The sequence below is a fragment of the Lagopus leucura genome, unplaced genomic scaffold (assembly GCF_019238085.1).
Source record: "Lagopus leucura isolate 7727_CA_CO unplaced genomic scaffold, USGS_WTPT01 Super-Scaffold_806, whole genome shotgun sequence".
Lineage (NCBI taxonomy): Eukaryota > Metazoa > Chordata > Aves > Galliformes > Phasianidae > Lagopus > Lagopus leucura.
This window is the reverse complement of record NW_024962260.1, coordinates 4,258,568-4,281,275: the sequence shown is the minus strand read 5'-3', so window position 1 is coordinate 4,281,275 and position 22,708 is coordinate 4,258,568. Positions and strand designations below refer to the sequence as shown.

Below are 22,708 nucleotides of genomic sequence, written 5' to 3'. Positions count from 1 at the left end.
GCAGGCTGCAGAGAAGCAGCAGTCATCATCTAAGTGAAGAACAAGTGCCTGCATACAAGCCAGAGAAAATGCTTCCAGTAATCCTGAGTGGCAGAAATCGGGGATGCTGCCCAAACGCCAGCTCAGCCTGCCCCTCACACAGTCATCAGAGACACCTGAATGCTGTCTCCATAGTTTACACCTAAGAGTACCCAAGTGCTCTCACTTGCACATCCCCAGTGCAAACCATCGCTGAACACACTCCCTGTACAGCTAACAGCACAAACAACTCTGGACAAGCTCTACACTTGTGACTGATGACACTGTTGTGTGTCCCTGCTGAGACAACAGCTGCACACTGCGATTACGCTCTTCCTCTTTGGGAACATCACAGTTTACACCTCAAAAGAGAAGCACTCTATAAATGCCCCTTCTGGTTGGCAGATGGATCAGATATGCAGCATGCACTGTACACTACCTCAGAGCAAGACGCTTTACCTTCCCCACATTTCATCCATGTTGAACACTGAGCCATTTGAAGGATTAAATATTTCTTGTGATAACATACACAGTGCTTACAGCCTAGGGCCACAGCATTCTTTACTAATGTCTTTATTAACAAGGACAAGTGATCTCCCATCCTAGGAAAACAAACCAGATTTCTACAGGGAAAAAAAAATTGTGCTAACACAGATAGTAACTCTTGCTTCCTTCTCCTCTTGATCTCTCAGCTGCTCTCACATCTTGAACATTAGTCTGGCTACAATCCTCAGCACGTCAGAAAGCGGTATATTTGTCAACTGGCAATTAAATGTTGACATCAGTTTAGATTATACTAACAGAAAAGGCCACATTCTTCGTTAAATTACCACTTTACTGCAGACTTTACCAGAGTTGATCATCCTTGACTCATCAGTGGGAACTGGTAAAGTAGGAGGTGAGAGCTTGCAACAGCACATCACTTGCTGGGAAGAGCCCTACAGTGCCATGAAATGTGCAGCTTGGGTCCTATGCAAGGCAACAGACTCAGCATCCCTCAGAATCCCAGCTAAACTTCCCCCAAGCCCATAGCTGGGAGGGCCTCCTAAAATACTGCAAGGTGCACCTTGACCCACAGTGACTCACTATGCTGATAATACTTGGACAATTTTCTCCTTGATTCCACAGCTGTGATCATGCCTCTCAGAGCTTTCCAGGGTTAGGAGCATAGGTAGAAATTAACTGGTTTAAGCCTAATCCTGAAAAGACGAAGGCAGTGATGCAGAGGGAAATACCCCGAGGCCCTGGTGAGCACTATAATTATGCCTTCTGAAAGAATAACTCCCATTCTTGTGCAACTGCTTTGTAGTTTCAAGGATTTACTGGATCTACTGCTGATCCTAGATTCTCAAAGAAACCTTCCATCTCCCACAAGCCTATGATCTTACTCCCCCATGTGTCTTGTTACAGCCTTCTCTACCTGCTTCATCCTTTGCGCTGTGATGATATAACAGCATTGCTAGGACCACCCCCAAAAATGACTTGAAAATGAGAGCACAGCAGGATATTTTATGCAAAAGGCCCTTCACTGCGATGCTCTTCATTCACAGTCCAGCTGAGCACTAATTTTACCATTCCACACTTTCTGAGCACAAGCCATTGCACCCGAGTTGAGGCTGGTTAAGAGTTTATCAGGCTCGACTGAAAGCATGGGACAGACTGGTTTTATAGGCACCCATTACCAAAGCCCAAGCACTAAGAGCTACAAAGCACATACAAAACACATCCTAACATAAACCAGTGTGATACTCTCACAAATGACAGCAAAGGTCACAAGAACTGACCTCTCTGACAAGGCTATGCTCAATTTGACCTGGAACAATTTCAACCGGGCATTTTCTACTTTTTTAACTAACGTGACAATATTGTTGTTTCACATAAGAGATCTGTGAAGGTTTCTAACGATATACAGCAAAACAAAAACCTCTGAAATCCATCAGGTGCTTAAGGAGAAGTTATTCGTATCTGTCTTTCAAACATGCCATGGGGTCTACAACAGCTGAGGTATTGGCATTTCTGTGCTAGGGGTGTTCCTAAGAAAACAGAAACTATAGTCAAAAAAACATGTGTGGGAACACTTCAGCCACCATGCTGCAGTTGTGTCCTGTATGATCTCCCACAACTTGCTATATTCCAGCTGCTGAGTGTGACTAAACTAACACACAGAAAGTCTTATTCATAGGAGGCTGCTCACAAGGGAACAAAGATAAACATGAAGATGCAGAAACGGATCTAAGCAAACAGCACAGGCACACTCAAACACCCAGTTCAAACAGTAACAGCACATTCTGACCTGTTTCAAGGGAAGACCTAATTCCTTTAATGGATTAACTCCTCCACCCTCCAGGTCCTTTTACCTGTCACCCCCAAGCTGATTCTGACCAAATACTTACAAATGTGCAAATTTGCAGACTCGGTTGATACTAATAATCCTCCCTAGTTAGCAAGAATATTATCAATGTCTTTTCATGACCTGCATACTATCCATCTCTAAGACTAAAAAAAAACTGTCACAATCTTATCTCTGCAAAGTAATTCTAGAAGCTGAAGAACTACCAAGCAGTCCTTCTGTCATGTAAAAAGGCTATCAATACTTATTTCCCTGGTAAGCTCCACTAGACAGAGGCAATGTATTATATCATTATAAAGAAGCTTGCAGACCCATAATAGTCAGAGCAAAGCCTGATATCGCCTGAAATGAAGAGCGTTACAGATTGCACCATCCTTAATCCATTCTAGGCAGCAGAATAAAGGTCTGAAGACATCAGCCTTCAAAGCAGCAACTGTTTGGCTGCTTTGCAGGAAGAGGCTGAGTCGTGCAACCTAGCCACTGAGGCAGGCAGCAGTGTAAAATCATGGCCTGGACTACTGGCAGACGTCCATACCCAGCACACCCTCCATCAGCACAAGTCCTGAAGAATTATAACCGTTAAATAACATTGTTTCACCACAAAGCAACTTTGATGGAGTGTAACACCTGCTCCTCCACACAGCGCAATCTCCACTGGGCTCCATCAGGAATCAATCCACCTCAGACCACAGACAGTGGCAAAGTCATAGATAACAAGCACAGGTTAATCTTGCCAGAAGAGATCACTGGTCACTGGATATACTTAACAGCAGTTTTACCTCGGAATAACAAAAACAGAAAAGTGTTTTTCCAAGAAAACCAATAGCAGTAACAATAGTCAAAGCACCTCTGAGCCGTGGTGGACTGACAGCCCCAGAGAGCCAGGGCCTCCCTCAAGTGATCACTGCATGTACATCCTCAGTTTCAATGAGACAATTCCTGGGAAATCAAACGCATTCAGCCCCTCGCCTTTCCTTGCCACAGAGAATAAAGAGCTCAGCACAGAACTCAGGCCTTAGATGTGAAGAACTGTTTTACAGAGAGCCAAGCACAATTCCAGTGATTCCAAAAACAGTTAGCAAGTGATACCTGAAGGAATGAAGAATGTATAGCCTTGTTTCAGTTCAATTCTTTGGCATCGTTCCACCCTGTCTCCCAGAAAGATATCACTTTGCTTTCCTGAGAGAACCCATTCTTCATAAAGTTCTAGATTCTGCAGAGTAGGCGGAATCAGCCAGAAGATCTAAAAATAAAGCAAAGATGTAACTATTATCCACAGTCAACAAAAATACACAGCTAAGAGATTCCAGGAAGTTTATCCTACGTTAGAGAAATGAATGCAGAGCACCAAGCCTGCTTTCTGCATAAAACACATTTTTCAGGTATTGTACATTGAGGTCCAGAGCAGACAGCGGCAGCAATTACGTGCTGGAAGTGGCAAGATAACTGTCAGTTGTCATCTCTCTTCCATAAAACATTTCATTCAGAAGATGCCTGCACAATTCACTTTCAGTTCAAAACAGTATGTTGGTATAGCACAACTTCACTGTACACAGAGATTAACGGTGTCTGCACAACAGGGATGATCAATCTGTTCCACTTATATCAGTGCCCTCCTTACGCTGTCTACACTACAAGTAGGAAAAGCAACCTAAACCAGTGAAGATATACAGCATGTGTGGCTATGTTCACATTTTAACATTTCTCTATTCTGCAACACTTCAGCTCAGCTTAATGTGCACACAGGAGGACCATGAAATCTCTAAAAGGATACAGTAAAGCTCCAGCTACAGAAGGAGACTTACGAGGGCACTACGACCCAACGAGGGTACACACAGCCATGTACTCCACATGACACTTCTAACCACACAGCAATAACATGCACAAAGTCACCGCCAAACAACACGCGCATTACAGATTTCAAACAAATCTCTTGCTTGTTTCATAAAGGCAAACAGTGTCCTTCCAGTTCTGCAAACTGCATCTACATCAAAGGTAACTGAAACAGACTGACAACCCACTAGCAAAGAAGAAAAAACAAACAAACAAACAAGAAAAGTGAAAGAAAAACAAAAGCAAGCAACCCCTTCCCGCCATAAGAGGCAGAGAAGAATAAAAACAAACATCAAGCAAGGTTCACTTACCTTCCCCCCACGGAAAACGTGATACCACACTGAAGTGCCTCCAAAATCAATATGGAAATCAGTGAAGCATCCTTTCACACTCATCAAACAGTACCTGAAAGCAGAGCGAAGGACAAAACAGAATCAGTCAGAAACGTATTTTTCATGTCTTAATTTACAGAGTATTGCGTGCGCAACACCGTTTCCAACCAATCATATTTTTGCATCTACAGCACAGAGGTATTTGTCTGTAATGATAATTAGCCTGTAACTGAAAAAAGTGCATCTCCAAGTTGGAGTTTGCTGTCTGGACAACCAGGAGCTCCCAGAGTCGGGGAATGGAGGAAGGCTGGCAGTTACGCTGTCAGAAGCAGCACAGCACCGCCCGTCACTGGGTGCTCCTCTGCACGCTCTCCTTCATGCTCAGACATAACCTTCACCGTGAGTTGTACACAAATAGCATCCAAGTTTTGAAAAATCGCATTTGCCCATAAAAGCTCTCATCACCTGCGTGCCACCGCTGCCATTCCAGCAAGGAGTGGGGGGCAGAGACCTCGGTCGGCAAGCTAGCTCCTTTTTGTTCCCATCGCTCGGCATCCCAGTAGCAGGAGGCAGCCAGGCCGCGGCCGGCAGCATGGCCAGGCACCCAACCCGTCAGCTCAGCCGCTCGGTGCGGCTCTCCCGGCGGCGCCCCCCGCCCGCAGCCCCGCGGCCCGGCGCTGAGCGATGGCCGAGCTGCAGCGCCCTGCGGCCGCAGGAAACGCACACCGCTTAACCCACTAACCTCTTTTCCTTGTTCCGGTCTCCGTTTCATGGCCTGACTGGGTTTATTTTTTTGGTTTGGAGGTTTTTTTAGGGTCGGGTTTTTTTTGTTGTTGTTGTTTTGGCTTTTTTTTTTTTTTTTTTTTTGGTTACGGAAACAGTACCAGAAAGGGAAGGTAGAGGGAAAAATAAAAATAATTTAAAAAAAAAAAGAAAAGGTATCACAGCACCGTGCCTTTTTCTCGGCACATCCAGGTGGCGAGAGGCTCAGCAGTATGCAGGCGGCGTGCAACGTCCCGCGCGCCGATAGGCTGCGGCCGCCCGACCAATCAGCGCGGCCCTCGGCCCCAGGAGCCGCTGCCTAGCAACCGCCGCGAGCCCGGGCTGACAGGCCGGCACGCAGCGCTGTCAGGAAGGCGGGCCGGGGTCGCAGGGTCCCGCGCCGCCGCCCGCCATTACGGCTCCGCTCAGCGCGGCGCGCGGGTTCTCCTCACGGCGCCCCCAGGAGCGGGAGCGGAGAAATACCCCTGGGCAGCCGGGGTGCTTCAGGAATCCCAGCTAGCCCAGGGGCTGGCCAGACTCTCAACATGCTCCATTTCAAAATACGAGTCCTTCCCCCCCCAAAGCGCTTTTTTTTTTTTTTTTTTTTTTCTCTTAAATGTCTCCTTTCATGTTGCAGCCCACCAAGATGTTGTTGATTACGAGAAGTCAGACAGAAATTAAAACCAATAAAAGCCCAGGAAGGAAGTCACCTTTCTTTGAGCCAAAGAGCAGAAAGTCACAGATTGAATCATGGCGAATAAAACAAGCCCTCGGTTTGCAGGCAGCACTGAGGACAAGGGGTTTGCATTGTGCTCAAGCAGAAATCCAAACCCTTTGGAATTGATTCCTTTTGTTTGTGGAAGGCGAGCCACGCATGGCACGATCAGTTCTGTAGGACTGAGCTACCTGTGCAGACCCCGATCAGGGGGCACTGCAGGGCCCGAAGGCGAATGCGTCATCCCGTGGCTGTGCCCATCCACCAGCAGCTAACGCCAACCTGAAGCTGTTGATCTCTTGCACTCAGATAGGAAACAACAGCATTCGTGCCCTGTCGAACCCAAGTGTGGAGAATTTAGCTGTGTGAGAAAACACCCAGGCAGAGAGCAGCGCCAACGCACATTTTTGTCCATTTCCCTCTGATTTCTTGCAGCTCTCTACACACAACCTCCATTCCAATCCAGGTGGGTGCCACGAGCCAGGCAAATGGTGGTTAACAAAAACATACAACTACAAAAACACCTTTTTTCATCCCATCCACAAAGGAGCCACTACACAGCGTAGCTCCCCTTTGGTTTCTGCTGCTCACCCACCCCATCGGGCCGCTTTTGTCCGGCCCCGCAGCGCGGAGGGGCCGCAGCCCGCAGCCCTCCTGGCACAATGCCTTTGCATTGACCTCTGCGCTTCCTTCCCAACGCGCCGCAGTCACATGGCCCCGCGCAGCCCCACACACCGCTGCTCCAGCAGCTGCTGCTGCTGTGGGGAAAGGAGCAACTTTTCAGGTTTTTTTGTACTGCGCGCACCCGCAATAATAGTAATTATTATTAAAAAAGAGCTGTCGCACGGTAACCGCACTGATAGAAATGCAGGGCCGCAGCAGGTAATGGGTTATGGAAGCACAACCCCAAGCAGTGTGAGGGGACACAATGTCAGAGGTATGCCCTGAGAGCACAGGTGATGCAAAGGATGCCCCACTTCAGATGTTCTCCACCACATCCAACCCCTGCATAGCACCAGCGTGGGCTTTCCACCACCAGGCAGCTGCTTGTAATCTCCTATAAGAGAGCCTCCCTTCCCCACCGGAGTTTGTTTCATGCTCCAACAGCCGGGAATTGTTTAGGTTAACACACTGTTATTTTGGAGGAAGGGTCTAAGATATAAAGGAAAAAAGAACTTCCCCCCAAAAAAAAATCTGTGTAAAACCATTAGTGAAAGGATGCAGAGAAACATGGAGTAAGCTGTGAACTCACAGGGAAGATCATCCCCCAAAACGAGCACGGGGGATGATCCAGAGGAAGGCAACCACCAAGCAGACAGAGGCAGAAACAACACGGAGCCGCTGCTCCGCACGCACCACGCTGGCAGGCAAACCCACAATGCACTCGCCACGCATCGCTCCGAACCCACAAGCAAACAGCGAAACAAAGACAGCAGCGGACACGGCAGGATGCAGACGCGCACGGGCGCAGGCACGCGCGCAGGCAGGGAAATGCACATGCACACGGACTCGGGGGAGACGCGTGAGCACACGCAGGCGGCATTACCCTGAGCTCAGCTCCTTTTCTCTCGCATTAGGTATCGTGCACCATACGGCTCTATTCCCTCTGGCATTGCGAGGGCTCCCCTGCCACTGAGCTCAGCCCATAAACCACTCCCAAACCCCAGCAGAGGCTTCTGTTTTTTGTTCGGGCCAATGAGAAAAGTATAGCTCACTCTTCCTTCCTCCCAGGAGCAGCGCCGGCTGGTTGAAATCCCTAAGCCTGAAACCGAATACCACAAACCCATGAGACGACCGCGAGAGCCAAAGCGGGGAAAAGGAGCGGGCCCCGCGGCGGGCAGGACGGCTCCACGCTGCCCCTCACCTCCGCCCCGGGCAACGCTAACGGCCCGAGCCACGCTCCCGCACGGGGGCCCCGTAACCGAAAGCCACAAATTACGCCGGCAGACAAAAGGAACCTTTGTCACCCGGCAGACACGGGGCCAGCGCTCGCGGCCCCTTCTGCCGTCCTCCGCCGCCCCACCCCCGCCCAGGCCCCACCGGCCCCCGCGGCGCCGACCCCGCCCGCAGCCCCTGCGGGAGGCCCGAGGGCCTCGGGTCCCTCACGAGGAGAGGGGGACCCGTCTTCCCCTCGTAGAAGGCCCGTGGCCTCCCCCCACGTGATGGGACCCTCACGGAAAGGGCTCCCCGGCTTCCCCCTGGCTTCCCCTCGTAGACTGGGGACCTCCAGACCGCTAGCAGGGTGCGGGCACCCACCTGCAGCCTCGGGGCCAGCTCCACCTTCCGAGGGCACAGCGAAGCCCACAGCCCCGGATCCCCTGCCAGGAGCAGGGCCTGAGGTGAGGAGCTCTTCAGGCAAAACATCGCCTCTCCAGACCACGAAGGAACTAATCATTAAAGGTGGAGCGTGCGGCAGGCACTTCAAAAGCACATAAAGGACCTGGTGCCTGCCCTGAGGGGGTTACAGGATGAGTCAGGCAGACAGAAACAACGTACCAGATAAGGGACGGCCTCACTTTGCACTAGAGATTTTACAAAGCAACCAGAAATCCAGATCACACCGGTAGCAAAGACAGCAGTTGATGCCGACCTGGTCCCACCTCGCCCCGCTCCCATCCAAGGTGCTGTGAAGCACCAAGGCACTGCTGTGCTCCTGATCCCAGCCTGCCTCCTGCTGCATGCGGGGGACCTCACGAGGAAGGAGTTATTTACATTCCAGCCATCGGATTTTGGCAGGGACAGCTCACAGAGAGGAACAGCAGAGCTGCACCCAGCTACCATTTCAAGACTGACTGCAAACCTCACCGCTATGGCGTGCGTTCAGCTAATGCTGGGGAGGTTACCTTTGAACTTTAAGAACTGAGAGGCCTCTCTCTTAATTGGAAGCTTAAATTTCTGAGAAGGCAGCGATGGCTGTGAAGAAATGAACCAACCTGCCAATTTGCAAAAACATGGCCTGTCTGCCCTGTGAGCACATGAAGCTGGAATAGCGTTCTGGCATCTGCAGATGCAGTGCATTTCTCCATCTTTGTGACATGGCTGCCCAGCTACACCACAAGGAGTTTCAAAGACCAGCATTTATTTCAGCTGTACGTGTGAGTCTGCGAGTCCTCCAAGCTGTACACAAGGGAGGATTTGACTCTAATGTATCAAATTGAAGACATAAAGTTTTATTTACCTGGCTAGCTTAAGAAGTTTGAGAACTCGTGCTTACTGGTCTCCGTTTCTTGTACTTAATTATATCTGTGGGGCAGTTTTGTATCCAAAACAATTCACAAATGACACACACTGTGCACAGAAGTATCACACACGCATTAAACAGCACCAGGTTGCCTTGTGGGACCTGCGAGCTCCCTCAGTTCAAAGGGCAGTTTCTGTCCCCAGAGGCGCACCCTCAGCTTCTAATTAGACCGCAGCTCCATGGAACATTTTAGCATCTGCTTAAATGCATCTCTACTTAGCAAAGGAATTAATGAATAGAAAGGAATGGATGGCTGAATAACTGCCTAGCAGAGGGAAAAACAGGGCTAACAGTGTATTGTATCAGAGCAGCACCCTTTTGTGAACAAGTCGATGTTTCATGTAAAATCACACAATCACGGGGGTCGAAAGGGACCTCAAGAGATCAAGTCCTATCCCCCTATATCATCCCTTATTGAAGGACAGCAGTGATATTAGAGATCTATTATAGCAGTGTGTAGGCATTCTAATAAGAAGAATTTTTAAGGCCAGAAGGCTGCTGCAGTGATTGAGGCTTGGCACAGTTGCTATTTTGCTGCCATTGCTTTGTGATCTCAGTAGCAGTGAGCTGCTGTTTGCTCTCCCAGCACCACATAGATCTGCACCTCACATGAACTGCAGAAGGACTCTGCCTGCAATCCCCCTGCTGTGATCTTGTCGTGCTCTTGCACTGCTTCTCAGTTGGCACAAACATCCAAGCAATCATGTGATGGCTGGAATGGCCTAAAAAGTGACCAATTTTTCTTTATTTCTGAGTCGATTTTCAGCCAGACCAATTTCTAGTCCAGTTTACTTTGCAGCTGTGTAACAGCATGTTCTGGCAGTAAAGATGGACAATATGGGCACGGGACAGTTTTTCAGGGGCAGCCAACTTACATCAGTTTCAATTTTGTCACACCACCACCTCAGCAGGCCAGTGCCTAACTTCTCACGTTTTCTTGCTGCTTAAGATGCAGTGCTTGGAAAGTTCTACTTATTTTTTTTGACATAAACTGTTCCTCACTTAATTCAGTCCTCTAAGGCTCTTATTAAGAAAGTAGTCATTTACTTACAGACAGATGAATGACCTCATTACCCTGATTTTTGATTTTTTTTTTTTTAAGTTAATGGTGCAAATCCAAGTGAAAGCCACAGCAGCCTCCAGCACGTGTAGCACTCCTAGTAACCGAAGCAGCGCAGCAGATGGAGCGTTCTCTAACTTCACTCCCAGCACGGAACTCGATGTGCAGGAGCCAAGACAGACATTTGTGTCTGGTAATGCCATCTGTGTCTGCAAAACTGCAACGCGCTCGCTGGAGTGCTTTTTGTTTGTAGGGAACACGTTAATGGTGGGTATGGCATACTGCAGAGTCAGTATTATGAGAACGCTAAAAACCAAAATGAAATGAAACAATCCAATTTCTGAGCAACAACAGTCAGAATTAAAGAATACGAATACTGGAGATTCGCAGAAACAAACGGGACATAGGAAACAAGTGACAGCACTGACATTTAGCTCCATGATTGAACACAATCTCTTTAATAAGGGCTCGTGCCCTCTGGGCACTCACAGCAATAGCTGGGACTGGTATCTATACAGGAAAGGGGCAGTGTGAATTCCCAGAGATGGAGAAAGCTAATCTCTTGAGGATTTCATATTTAAACTGTTTTAAGTTTAAAGCAGAAAAATCTCCTGAGAGTCACTAAGCACACAGAAACCACTTCCAGCTCAAGAAGTCCCTGCCTGAACTGCTTACAGTGGAAGTTCAGGAGTCTATTAAGGGGCTGCTTCATTTTATGCTCATGCTGTTTTCCCATTCTCCCCAGAGCAGCTATGACAGCAGGCAACAGCAGACAGGTTACTGAGCACCATGGAGCTTTGTCCTCATCCAAGACAACTTCTCTGGCACTCCTAGACTATCAATATTTGCTTTTAAATTTATCTTTGTTGCTTCTGCAGACCAATAAAAATTTTGTGCCACCAGTGCTGTAAATCATCTTTCTCTACTCTTTCTGCTAGATGATGCTCACTAAATAACCATCTTACACTCTCACTCCAGCTGCATCATGCTTGCCTTTAACCCTTGTGCACAGTAACTCTCTTTCCCCACAACAAACTCCATTTTCACATTTCAAGCACCTAGTCTTTCACTGTTTAACTTCCCTTTACCTATCACATCTACTAGTTTATCAAGCTGCCAACCTCTACCTTCCCTTTGCTAGTGACAGCAACCTCTATGGTTACATGTCTACTTCTTGAACAGGCATCCCTTCTTTCTAACAGGTCACCCCCCACACATGGGAAAAGCTCCATGTCAAAATCTGTTGGATTGCTACTTCTCTAAAAATCCCTCCTTGAAACCTACCATCTGGCAGTTCATGATGCAAGTAGTGAACTGCAAGAACACACTCTGCTTTTTCTGCTAAATTCTGTTAGTCATGTTGTTACCCTATCCTTGAAGCCATCTCTGCCTTGTTTTGTTTACTGACTGCATTTTTTCCTCAGTATCTGGAGCACGCCTGCTCCAGGCAAGGGACAGTTTTCCTTGCTTCTTACTTTGTACAGCCCAGGAATCCTCAAGATCTTAAGAATCTTAAGATCTTAAGAACACGATTCTGTTCCTTAGTTTTAACTTATTATACATAAAGCATGTTGTTTAGTGGACTAATCACTTGGGAAGGGGAAACAATTTGCCCGAGTTCTATTTTCCGCTCTGACTGCACAACTTTAGCAAGTCACATAGGACATTTCCAGATGCATGTGTGAAACTTGGCACTCTTATCCATATCTGACGACCCTAACAAGCAGTTTGCTTATTCAGGATACAGTACCTTTAACTTCTACTGAAACCAGTGTGCTCAGCAAATTGCAGGACAGGGCTTCCCCCCAATGCTTGCCACAACGCCTCTCCTGTTATGGAGACCTGCACCTTCCAAAACATTTATTATTATGGAATAAGAGACAAAATGATGCAAAATGGACTGCACGCTTCTTTGTATATGTTAGTATCAATCTATTTTAGACATTACAGTTTGGAAGCAGTTCTAAGCAATTTGCAGAGCGCTAGAAGTTGGTTCAACAACAGAGTGTGAGACGCTGCCAGCATTAGGTCTGGCCAATAGAAAATGCCTCTAAAACAGAAACAGCAGTGAAGTCAATTTAGTGCTTCCAGGATTATCTGCTGCTCACTGGCCACACAAGTCAACAGCTGTTAAAATTATTAACAATAAATCCAATTTCTGTTGTTTATTCCTATGAAACTTCTTACAATGCATATTTTCAGGCCTCCAAAAGTGGTATGTTTCCTCTAATCTTTATTCCAAATATTTCAAAAACAAAAACAAATAAGCCACTACAATTCCAAGAGGGAGACACTCAAACAGAAGGAGCACTGAGGTGATTTCATAGTAGCAAATTCATCCAAAGACTACAACTGGGATTGGCAGAAGGAGGACAAACTACCTGTGATCCTCATCAAACCTGTTCTGAGAGGGTCCTCTGCCACCAGAAATACAGTGTATGCAGCAAGTCCAATGCTTGGGAACTTCAGCAGGTAAGTAAACTGCCATGAGTGGTAGAAACAAATCTCTGAGGGAGACCCACGCCTATTAACAATGGACTGCAAGCTCATTTCACAAAGCATCAGCTGACAACTTTTCAGCCATTAGTAGTTTAGGACCTGGGAAGGATCTGAATCCAGCCTACAGAAGGGCTTTGATTTTACTGTATGAATTGTAAGACATCTGTATCCTGTGAAGGGGCTTTCTGGGCCAGTGCTTTTGGAGAATTGAATAGTTCAGGTGGAAGGGAACCCAACAGATCGCTGAGTCCAACTTCCCACAAAAGGGCTAACCAACAGATAAAGCAATGTTAAGGGCATTATCCAAGTACCTCTTGAACACTGATAGGCATGGGACATCAGTCACCTCAGCAGGAAGCCTGCTACAGCATTTGACCACTCTCACATCTTTATCATTTAAGATCAGAGGTAGTCTGTCATTTTCAAAACAGTTGCTGAAAACAGAAATGAAAAGGTACTTTTTAAAGGGATTGGACTGAAAACGTACTCAAATCGTAGATTATTTCTCAGTTGAAAATATTTAGAAAAATTGCATCAGGAAATTTAAAATGCATGCACATACATAATTCCTTTCCTAAAGATCCCAAACACAAGCCTTAAATCATGAAGCATCCATTGTAAAATTCTCAAATACAGAATTGTTCTCCTTCAAACCTGGAGCAGCCTATCAGCATTACACTGCTTAAACAGATCAATCACATCAATTTCTCTTCCTGCTCATGGAAGATAAATAAATAAAGATTTTCTTTGCTTCTTGCTTTTGAGTTTAAAAGGAATTAAGCCAGGAGGTCAAGAGGAAAGCATTTAAAGAAACTTACTTTTTCACTTTCGGGTATTTCATCTCTGAAATAGCATTGGTAGCATCTGTCTGTCTCTCCTTCAAATGCTGTGGCCACATATTATCCACCCAGTCGACTAAGTCCACCTGGAAGCCCCAAAAATCAACTATTAGTCACTGAACACACGGTAGGATGTACCCCTGTTGGCTGGAATCCCAATAGGGTCAGTAGCAGATGAGTAGCAGGCACACTTTTTTCTAACCAATATCCCAGAAACTGCATTTATGAACATTAAAACACAAGCACAAAAGAAATTACATTTTTCCAATACGTTCCATTTCAAGGAACATTAAACCCATTTTCTGACCACATTCTGATTTGAGTAATTACATTATCATCTCCTCCAATGTTCTACTTCAGATTAAGATTCATCGAAGTTCTTGTTCAAATGCCAAACTTCTAGGAAGCATGGCAGGAGAAAAAAGACTTTACCAGCAAGATGAAGAGGAGATGGAACCTGGTGCCTGGTAGGGACATTTTAACACATCTCTCCTGGGTGCCAGAGCATTAGCTGACAATCAGTAAGGTCAAGCCTGCGTCTCATTGGTTGGTGTTTTTAGTGATGTCCTAGGTATCCATCACACTCCCTGCTGATACACAAGTGGATCACGCACAGCAGGTTTCAAAACGGCTAACTCCAGTGAAGGAGGAAGTCCAACCAGGCAGGCTGTAGTGCGGCATTTGGCCACAGTGTGGCTGCACGTCCCGACACAGCTCCAAACTCCTGCCGTGCTGTCTATGGGCCAACAAGGGCCGTGAGACCTATCCGAGGTGTTTGTAGGTCACCTCTCCTCCCTCTGTGTGCAGCAAGAACCGAGAGCTACAGTTCTGCCATGGGCAGCACTCAACCTAGCGTCCTGACTGCCGCATATTTTAAAAGGCCCGTGCAAGAATGATTATTTGTATGAGCTGACCCAAAGGCTTGCATTTCATTTCAGAGCATTTCATAATGCTGCACTTAGCACGTGACATTCTTGCAGGTTGGGCTGTTGCTCATCTATTTCTCCATCTGCACCAGGTACTGTTGATAACAAGCAGTACTTGGAGAAGAGTCAAAGGGAGATGATACAGGCAGTAGAAGTAGCACCAATTCCGTGACTATCACAGTTGTATGTGGAAACAAAATTGATGATTACTGCCCCAGTTCTGAAATAATCCCCACATGCTGATATTGCAACCCACAGCCTTTACACAAAGTCAAGTACTTCTGCCTTGTGGGCTGAAATAGCTCTGCAGCACTCACAGGATCCACTCCTACAAATACAGTATTTGGTTAATATCTGACTTTATGTACTGACTGGACTTCCCCACAGTCCCTGGCACCTTCTTCTTGTATCTCCCACTGCGGCACCTGAAGGGTCCTGAAAGAGCACTCTTCCAGTGAGATCTAAATATTGCTGGTTTTACAAACCCCTTTACACTCAGGCTGAATTAAACAAACATGAAAAATTAATTTACATGGGGTAACAGGGACCTAATTGCATGTTTCAGTCCTGAGCACCCAGGAAATTAGCACAGATGTTTTAAAAGCTCGCTGAGAATGATGTGTTGGTAAAATCGGGATCAACTGAACACCAGAAACTCCCCAGAGCACTTCCAAAACTGCCTGGCTAGTGTCTGAATGACAGCAAAAACCTGTGTAAACTTCTGAATAAGTGCTTAATATTCAATTTGTGATACACATGTAACAGAACACAAACCCTACTCAATAATTACTTCCATAAATCAGCTATAAAGTCTGCCATCTACTTTTTTTCTTCACCAGTTCGGGCATAAGTGTGGCATTTATATTGCCTGCAAATGCAAGAGATGTCCCCAGTGAAAAAAAAAAAAAAAAACCACAAAAACAACCACTACTACAGCTGCAATAGCACTTAGAAATTGCAAGAAAAGTGGCTGACAGCAAAGCACCATAGGGCTATAGTTTTACACTCTGCAGCACCATGAACATTCAGTGCCAGAAACAGGCTCAGTGGAACAAGCAGCACTCATTCTGCTCTGAGAAGTCTCTTTGTTCTGTGATCAACCAGGACCAATGCCCAAATTTCTCTGTCAAGTGTCCAGAGGAGACACTGTGAAACCTCCAATGCCAGTTCCTCCACTGTATCACTGTGTACAACGAGCTGATGCTGTCATCCTCACTCACGTATGGCTACTTTTTAGTAATAAATGAAATTATCTTTATTAACATGGTCACAGTTTCACTGCTAGTAACTCCATGAAGTTACAAGAGTCACCCACTTTCCAAAAATGCGTACAAATCTGCTTTCTTCCTCTGATGATGCCAGTTCTGACCATGCAGTAATTATGACAAATTAATTTTGTGTAAATTTCTATATTTAATACACGTGTTTTCAACTTCTTTGCTTTGGTTCCCTTGAACGTTTTTGCACTGAACAAGAGGGTCTGTAGAAGGAATTTAAGCTCCTAGGTTATGGCTTTAAATTTCCTCTTCCTTAGAGATAATCCACAATTTCCTTCTTCAGCAAGTCATAGACTAAGATTGCTTTCTTTAGGGTAGTAATAGCTTTATATTTTACATTACAAAATAGCTCTATTGTTATTTTGGATTAGGTTGTATTTGCACATTAACACACAATACCATAAGACAATAGACAGGTATTTAATTTTAAATGCAGTTTCCCCTAAATACATTCAAAAGAAATGGATGTCAGTACAAATCACATGATTAAGAGCTCATCAGGCACCTAATTCCTGTAGATTAAGTTCCAGCACCAAGGAGACAGTGGAAAATGAGATCCTAAACAGACAAGAGTTACAAGAGTTATGTTACTTTCTTTCTAGTGTGCATCCTCCAGCTCTATTATTTACTAAAAGCAACTGCTTATTGGAAAGAAGCTGAAAGTAAACAGGATCCCTTACCACATTGGGACGCTTGACAATGTTCTCCAGCTTTGTGTGACTGAACTCCAAGCTGATAACGTTGTAGAGTTTTTCACGCTGGGCCTCTGGCGTTTCATAGTATCTCACAAACTGGGACATGCTCATTTCAACACCTCTTTGCGTGTTCACATCCATCACATCCACTATTCGACGACTTCCTGCAAATGCACAGAAATGCTCCTAAAACACTTGATTTATTTTAAATGTGTAAGTTCTCAACAACTGCAGGGAAGCTGTTTTTAGAGGGCAACAGAACAGTGTCGGTACCTCCCCAGGTCCTAAGCAGCTCAGTCAGCAGGTAACTAACCTGGAACAAGACTTTGTGCCCAGTATGACACTGAGCGAGTCATCTGTTGCCTTTGCTCCAGAGAGATGGAGAGTTCTTCCCTCCTTTACACAGACAAGACAAGCAGGAGTACATTAAAATCTGCGAAGAACTGATTTAATGTGGTAGCAGGGGGCATGCAAGACAACTAGCTCTCCAAACCATACCGTGCAGTCTTGTAAACATGCCTCTCATATGCCTCTCAAGATGCTTTTGCCCATGTACAAAAGTGACCATAAGAAGCAGTCTGCATAAGCAGATGATATGAACTGCTGCACACCTGATACTGATTGCTGTGTATTCTCAATTCCAGTCATCACCAGTGGAGATGAAAGCAGCAGAAGTGCTCACTTCGGGTCTCTACACAAAAACCACAGGACACACTCGCAGCTTCTTGAGTGGCAGACATGCAAGTCTCATTAGCACCAAAATGTTGAACAGCAGTTTTTAATTGAGCCTTCAGCTTTATACAGATTAATCCACAATCTTCTCTTTGGCCAAGTGGAAGGTTTCACCCCTTTCAGCAATTTCATCATCTTAATTAGCAGTTCATTTGTGTGTGAGCAAAAGGGAGCCTGTGAGAGACATGCCTCATTTCCAGGAGAGAAGGATTCCAGCAAACAAACTTGCAGCGCTTCCAAAAAATCACTCCAAAACAATTTCCATCACTGAAGAAATAACTCTAAGTAAATTGTACTAAAACAAAACGGAGAGCCTATATTATGCCATCAGAGGGAATTATTAATAATTGCAGCACCTGGCCTATTGTGTGCTTAGGAGCAGTATTTCAGCAAGAATGATAATTTGGATTTCATTGCTCCATTAAAAACATCCTTAGCCTCTGATAGCAGTGACAGTGACAGATGTGATAATGATTCTGGGAAGGAACTCAAGACCATAAAGCTTTGTAATCAAAAAGAAAAATTTATACAGTGTAAGTCTGGAGTAGTTTCACTGGCCTGTCAGTCAGACTCCACTGCAGCACCACCAAAATGGGATTTGATTCCTCAGTCAGAACTCAGGACTGCACGTAGTGTTGCCACCTTGAGGCAGGATGGGGAGAGAGCTCAGTTACGCATGAAAAAGCACAAACATGCTTAAATCTGGTATTTGCACGTTTGAAACAATACACAAAACCCAGTTTCCTTTTGCCTTTTTAAAAAAAAAAAAAAACTTGCTTTTTGTTGTTGTTTTTTTAACTGTTAACTTTACCTTCTAGGGGGAAAGTTCGTTTTCCACTCATCAGGGTATCAGCTGGGAAAGTCCTACTAAACAGCCCCTAAATTAGCACCAGCCTGGTTGCTGGCTTCCACAGCCTGAGGATTAAAGCAGAGACCACAGCCCACAGGGGTTAAGCACTTTGATACTGAAAAATTGAATCTGAAGGGCTTTGTGGCAGTCTGAGACGTGCCATAGTACAATCCAGGTTTGATCTCAGCCGCACTGGAAGCGACCTCATACAGCCTCTCAATTACCCTTTCTGAAAGGAAAATCAGCAGTTACCTGATGAATTAAAAATATGAGGCCCAGTTCAATAACAGGGTTGTCAGATGTACCTGATTATCAATTACAAGCAGAAGAGCTAAGATGTGAATCGACAGTCACTTGACTTCTGAATTAAAGAGTAATTAGAGGGGCTGTTTTTCTTTTAAACCACAGCACTACCAAACACCCTGTGCATAATGATTTCTGGAGCACCGCTTGCAAAATTTGAGACATATAATTACAGGTTCACAGCCTCAGCTCACTGCCCACTTCCCAGTGGCTCTGGCTTACCGCCAGCTTTTTTTCCTCTTCTCTCCTGAAAAGATTCAGCTGTCCCACCTATTTCCTGCCCCTAGGAGAAGGTTAAATATTATCCAGAAAGGGAGACCGGTGAAGAACAAGAGAAAGGAACACACAGAGGCTGAGAGATGTGAGTTCAGGCAGAGTTTCTGAGGCTGCGTGCAATTTACTGTGTGCAATTTACCATTTCCCAGATATTATTAAGCCTGTCCACATCAAGAGGATAAAGCTATCTTGGGGAACTATTTTAACCATTTGTGACAGAATTAAGATCTGTGCATAACAGACAGCTTGATGCCTGCAGTCAGAAAGCAACTTTGAATGCTGAGGGCCAGGTCTGCTGCTCCCTCTTGATCTTTACTCTTCTACAAGGAAAAACATCCCCAGATTGCAACGCAGGATTTTGGCAGAGCCTAAGGAAGCCTGCTGGCTTCACTAGTGGGTTAATTGTACCTAGAGTTGCAACTTTGACCTGAATCCCAGTCAGTCCCTCTGGAGCTTCTGAGCTGGAGAGCACAGATACGTGATAGCCTGCACTGGCTAGAGGGACAAGAATCAGAGCAGAACGACCTTGCTCAAATAGAGCTACTAATGAGATTTCCCCATGCTTCAGAACCAGCATCAGGACAAATTTAGTTACAGAAATGCATCCCACGTCTGAGATCCTCCAGAGAACACAGAAGAATGAATGGCAGCAAGAATCCAGCTGGACACTTCCACACACCTCCATGCCCCCATGGTGGTTCTCCCACCCGTAGTTTCCCCACCACAGGACAGGCCCCAACCATTGCCCTCCTGTCCTGCAGCACCAGGGCCAGAAGCAGCCCCAGACTGGAGCCCTTCCCACACCAGGAGCCTTTCAGTGGGGTCAGATTATTTCCTTCTTACAGAGATGCAAGGCTATCTGCACCCAACAAGCACCTTCCCCATCTTCCATCCTCAGCAGCTCTGCCATTTGTTATAGAAGTGCCAACCTGCAATAACCCATGCTGTTAGATTTCTTCGTACAACAAAAGGTTCATTTAGAGCATGTCTATAGGAAGAGCTTGAGCTAGCACAGTCTTAAACCTTAACATGATAAGACTAAAAGAGGTTCATGGCAAATAATGTGTTTCAGTGGCATTATGTAGAAGCCATTTTATCTTTGCATAGACGTAAAGATATTAAACTGTGATTTCCAGCAATTCTTTGAGATAAAACCTGAGCCATAGAAAGCCGCACAAAAAAAGTTTCCAAGCTTCTACAGGAGCAGCTTGTGACACATTTAGCTGTAGTTACAGCAAACTTCCAAAACATGCTGATTAATGCTTAGGTCAAGTTGTAACTACAGTCAAAGGTCATTTTGGACTAAGGTAACTTACGACACTAAAACACACCAGCTACCATGAAATACTTAAGACTTCGCATGCTGCTACCCTAGGATAAGATAGTTGTTTTCTAGCCTGGATGAGCTAAGCCAGAGAATGCTTATTGCAGAAGAACAACAGCGTTACGGGCAATTAATCTGAATAGCTGGTCTGGTTGCTTTTCCCACATATACAAGTGGTTTTAAATGCACTTGTAGACAGAAGCACTGAGATAACTGATATGTTGCTGTGGTCACCATTCAAATTCCTTTTTGTGTTTTGACATTATAGGTATATATCTTTTAGAGAGGTTTGATTTTTGTTACAGCATTCATCCAAAGAGGATTTGCTGCTGTTTATATCTAGACAGGAACATGACTTTTTTAGCAGAACTGTCTCAGTTTAACTAAGATTTTTATTTATTTTTGGAAGAGTTTTACTGTATTAAGCAAAGGACAAACTTAAAGAGTGATCAAACAGGAAGCTCAGCTCTAAAAATAGGGATGGTTCGACTTCCAAAATGGCAAGGCAGCAGACATGCTAAACATAGGCAAACATCACAATATTTCTTTTTTATTAAGCATAAGGAGGAAGCAAAGAACATTTTTATTTTATTGCACAGAAGTCCCAATTGTGAATCAAGGCTCACTCAACACATGTCATAAGACATGTATCATGTCTTAGCCCAGCATCAGTGCTGAGAGCTAAACTGGGACACAACAGAAATAGAAAGTCCTCCTGCTCTGTGTGAGGGAGGAAGAAGGCTGGGTGATTTCTTGTTCAGCCTTCTGAGGCACCTCACCCAGCAAGCAGGAGGGAGACAAGAGAGCACTACCAGAAGCAGGGAGAGAAGGAAGGGAAGAGAGGACACCAGTTTGGACTTAATTGGCAGGGCAAGAAAAAGTGCTATTAGAAGCAGTGCCCATGAATAGCATTAAGAATAGAAATGCTGTAACAGGTGACAAAAGGCAGCATTAGCAGAAACTATATGCCAACCTGGATGACAAAATGATTGTCTGACACCAGATCACAGTACAAAAATTCAAGGGGGTTTTAAGTAGTTCCTGATTTTAATTCTGCCTTAGAGGGTGCCCAGCAAAGCCCCACAGTTTGCCCACTGCACCCAGTTGGCTTGACTCTCCCAAGATCTGGGCAAGGAAGAAATGGATCAGAAGTGACATGAGTTTGTCTCAGCATGCATGCCTGCATGTCCCACAGACCGCATGACAAACAAACAAAAACCAACCACCAAATCAGGCTGCTGCTGCTTGCAGCCAGGTACGTTGATCCCTCCATTGTTACCGGCCCACAGCTGCTGAGATGATCATGGCAGCACTTGCTCCAGGCTGAAAGAATTTCTCTCCACTTTCTCCCAAGCTACGATGAGACTGGGGGTGAAATCAGTTACGTACCATAGAGCAGCCTCACCAACACAGGACAGATGCAAAGGAAACAGGAGAGGTCGCTCAAGGGAAAAGAAAGAAGAGACAAAAGGGATGTGCCAGTGTTTCCTCAGTGCAGTACTTGAAAAAGAGACACCTGCCAGACAAGAACTGGAATTAATCACTTCAGAAGAACAGCACTTTTTTTTTTTTTTTAATGGTCCTTATGTTTCCTCTATGTAGTTCTCATGCAGAAAAGGAAATGCAACAGCTAGAAATTTAGGCAGCTCACACCAGCAGTATGATATAAACCACTTAAGTGACAGACCATTGGTTTGATCTATCCTACCTTTGGGGCACCTGGAAGTTACTGTTTCAGTAGTAACATTTATTTGCTGATCTGGTTGAGACCCGATTCAGCAGAGTTCCTTATTACAGAAAAACCTCAGAACAGGAAGCACACTGGCAGTCCCAGCAGCATCACTGGGAGGACAACTGGAGCTTGATTCATTAAGAAAGTTTGAAATAAATACTGGAGATTTTAAAACATATTCTGGCCATAGAACAGTATGTTGAAGGAAATGTTTCCACAAAATCTCAATGAAATTTTCGTATAATAGTGCAAAAATAGCTTTAAAACACCTGAGGCAAATTGCCGGCCTCGACCTACACTGCTTACTGATTCTCCATGTTCCCTTTGAAAAAAATGATAGCCAAGTCTATAGCTCAGCACCCTTAAATCATAGGCTTTGGATCAAAGGAAACAGCACCTACATGCAATTACTTTGCAGACGCTCGCAGAACATCCCAGCTTCAACCTGCAACAACTCGGCCTTATCTCCCATCTTCGAAATGTTGCTGGATCCCCCAGCACCTCAGCTGTCAGAGCTGCCACCCATGGCCCCGAGCCACCTGCTGAACAGTGTATCGTGCAGGATCCTGAGCATCCTTTATGTCAGTTCTCACAGAGGCTGAAGAACAAGCCCACAAGTTGTTTTATGAAAAAAAAAAAAAAACAAAAACAAAAACTGTGAAGTTGCTGCCCTTCTAAACAAGAGCAATGAGCCCACTGCCATTAGATGCATTAGATGCATTCTGGTCAGCACTCCAGCAGTCTCACTCACAGCCTGCTGATCAGATGCTTCAACACTGTGCTAACCTGAAAATAACAAGTCAGAGAGGAGGGTAGGAACAGCTCACACCATGGGACAAATAAACATCAGCAACAAAGGAAGAATCTTACAATTAATGTAAATATGGGAGGAGAGGTTTCTTGTACAAAGTAAGATCAGCTTTGACTCTTACACAAAAGCCTCA

At 45.4% G+C, this 22,708-nt stretch overlaps 1 protein-coding gene across 12 annotated transcripts in view; it reads right to left on the bottom strand.

The window, feature by feature from the left end:
- The window catches only part of KDM2B (lysine demethylase 2B), a 103,101-nt gene that overhangs the window by 64,060 nt on the left and 16,333 nt on the right, over positions 1-22,708 (bottom strand). For 9 of the 12 annotated variants that reach the window (XM_042865379.1, XM_042865378.1, XM_042865384.1 and 6 more), the window contains exons 5-8: positions 16,533-16,711; positions 13,629-13,735; positions 4,513-4,606; positions 3,458-3,611 (exon numbers count right to left, since the gene is read on the bottom strand). In XM_042865379.1, the coding sequence (XP_042721313.1) occupies positions 3,458-3,611; positions 4,513-4,606; positions 13,629-13,735; positions 16,533-16,711 (534 nt within the window). Of the gene's footprint in view, positions 1-3,457; positions 3,612-4,512; positions 4,607-4,998; positions 5,085-5,275; positions 5,406-7,556; positions 7,655-13,628; positions 13,736-16,532; positions 16,712-22,708 lie in introns of those variants that run through there. The other 3 variants (XM_042865388.1, XM_042865389.1, XM_042865387.1) reach the window with 3 other exon arrangements.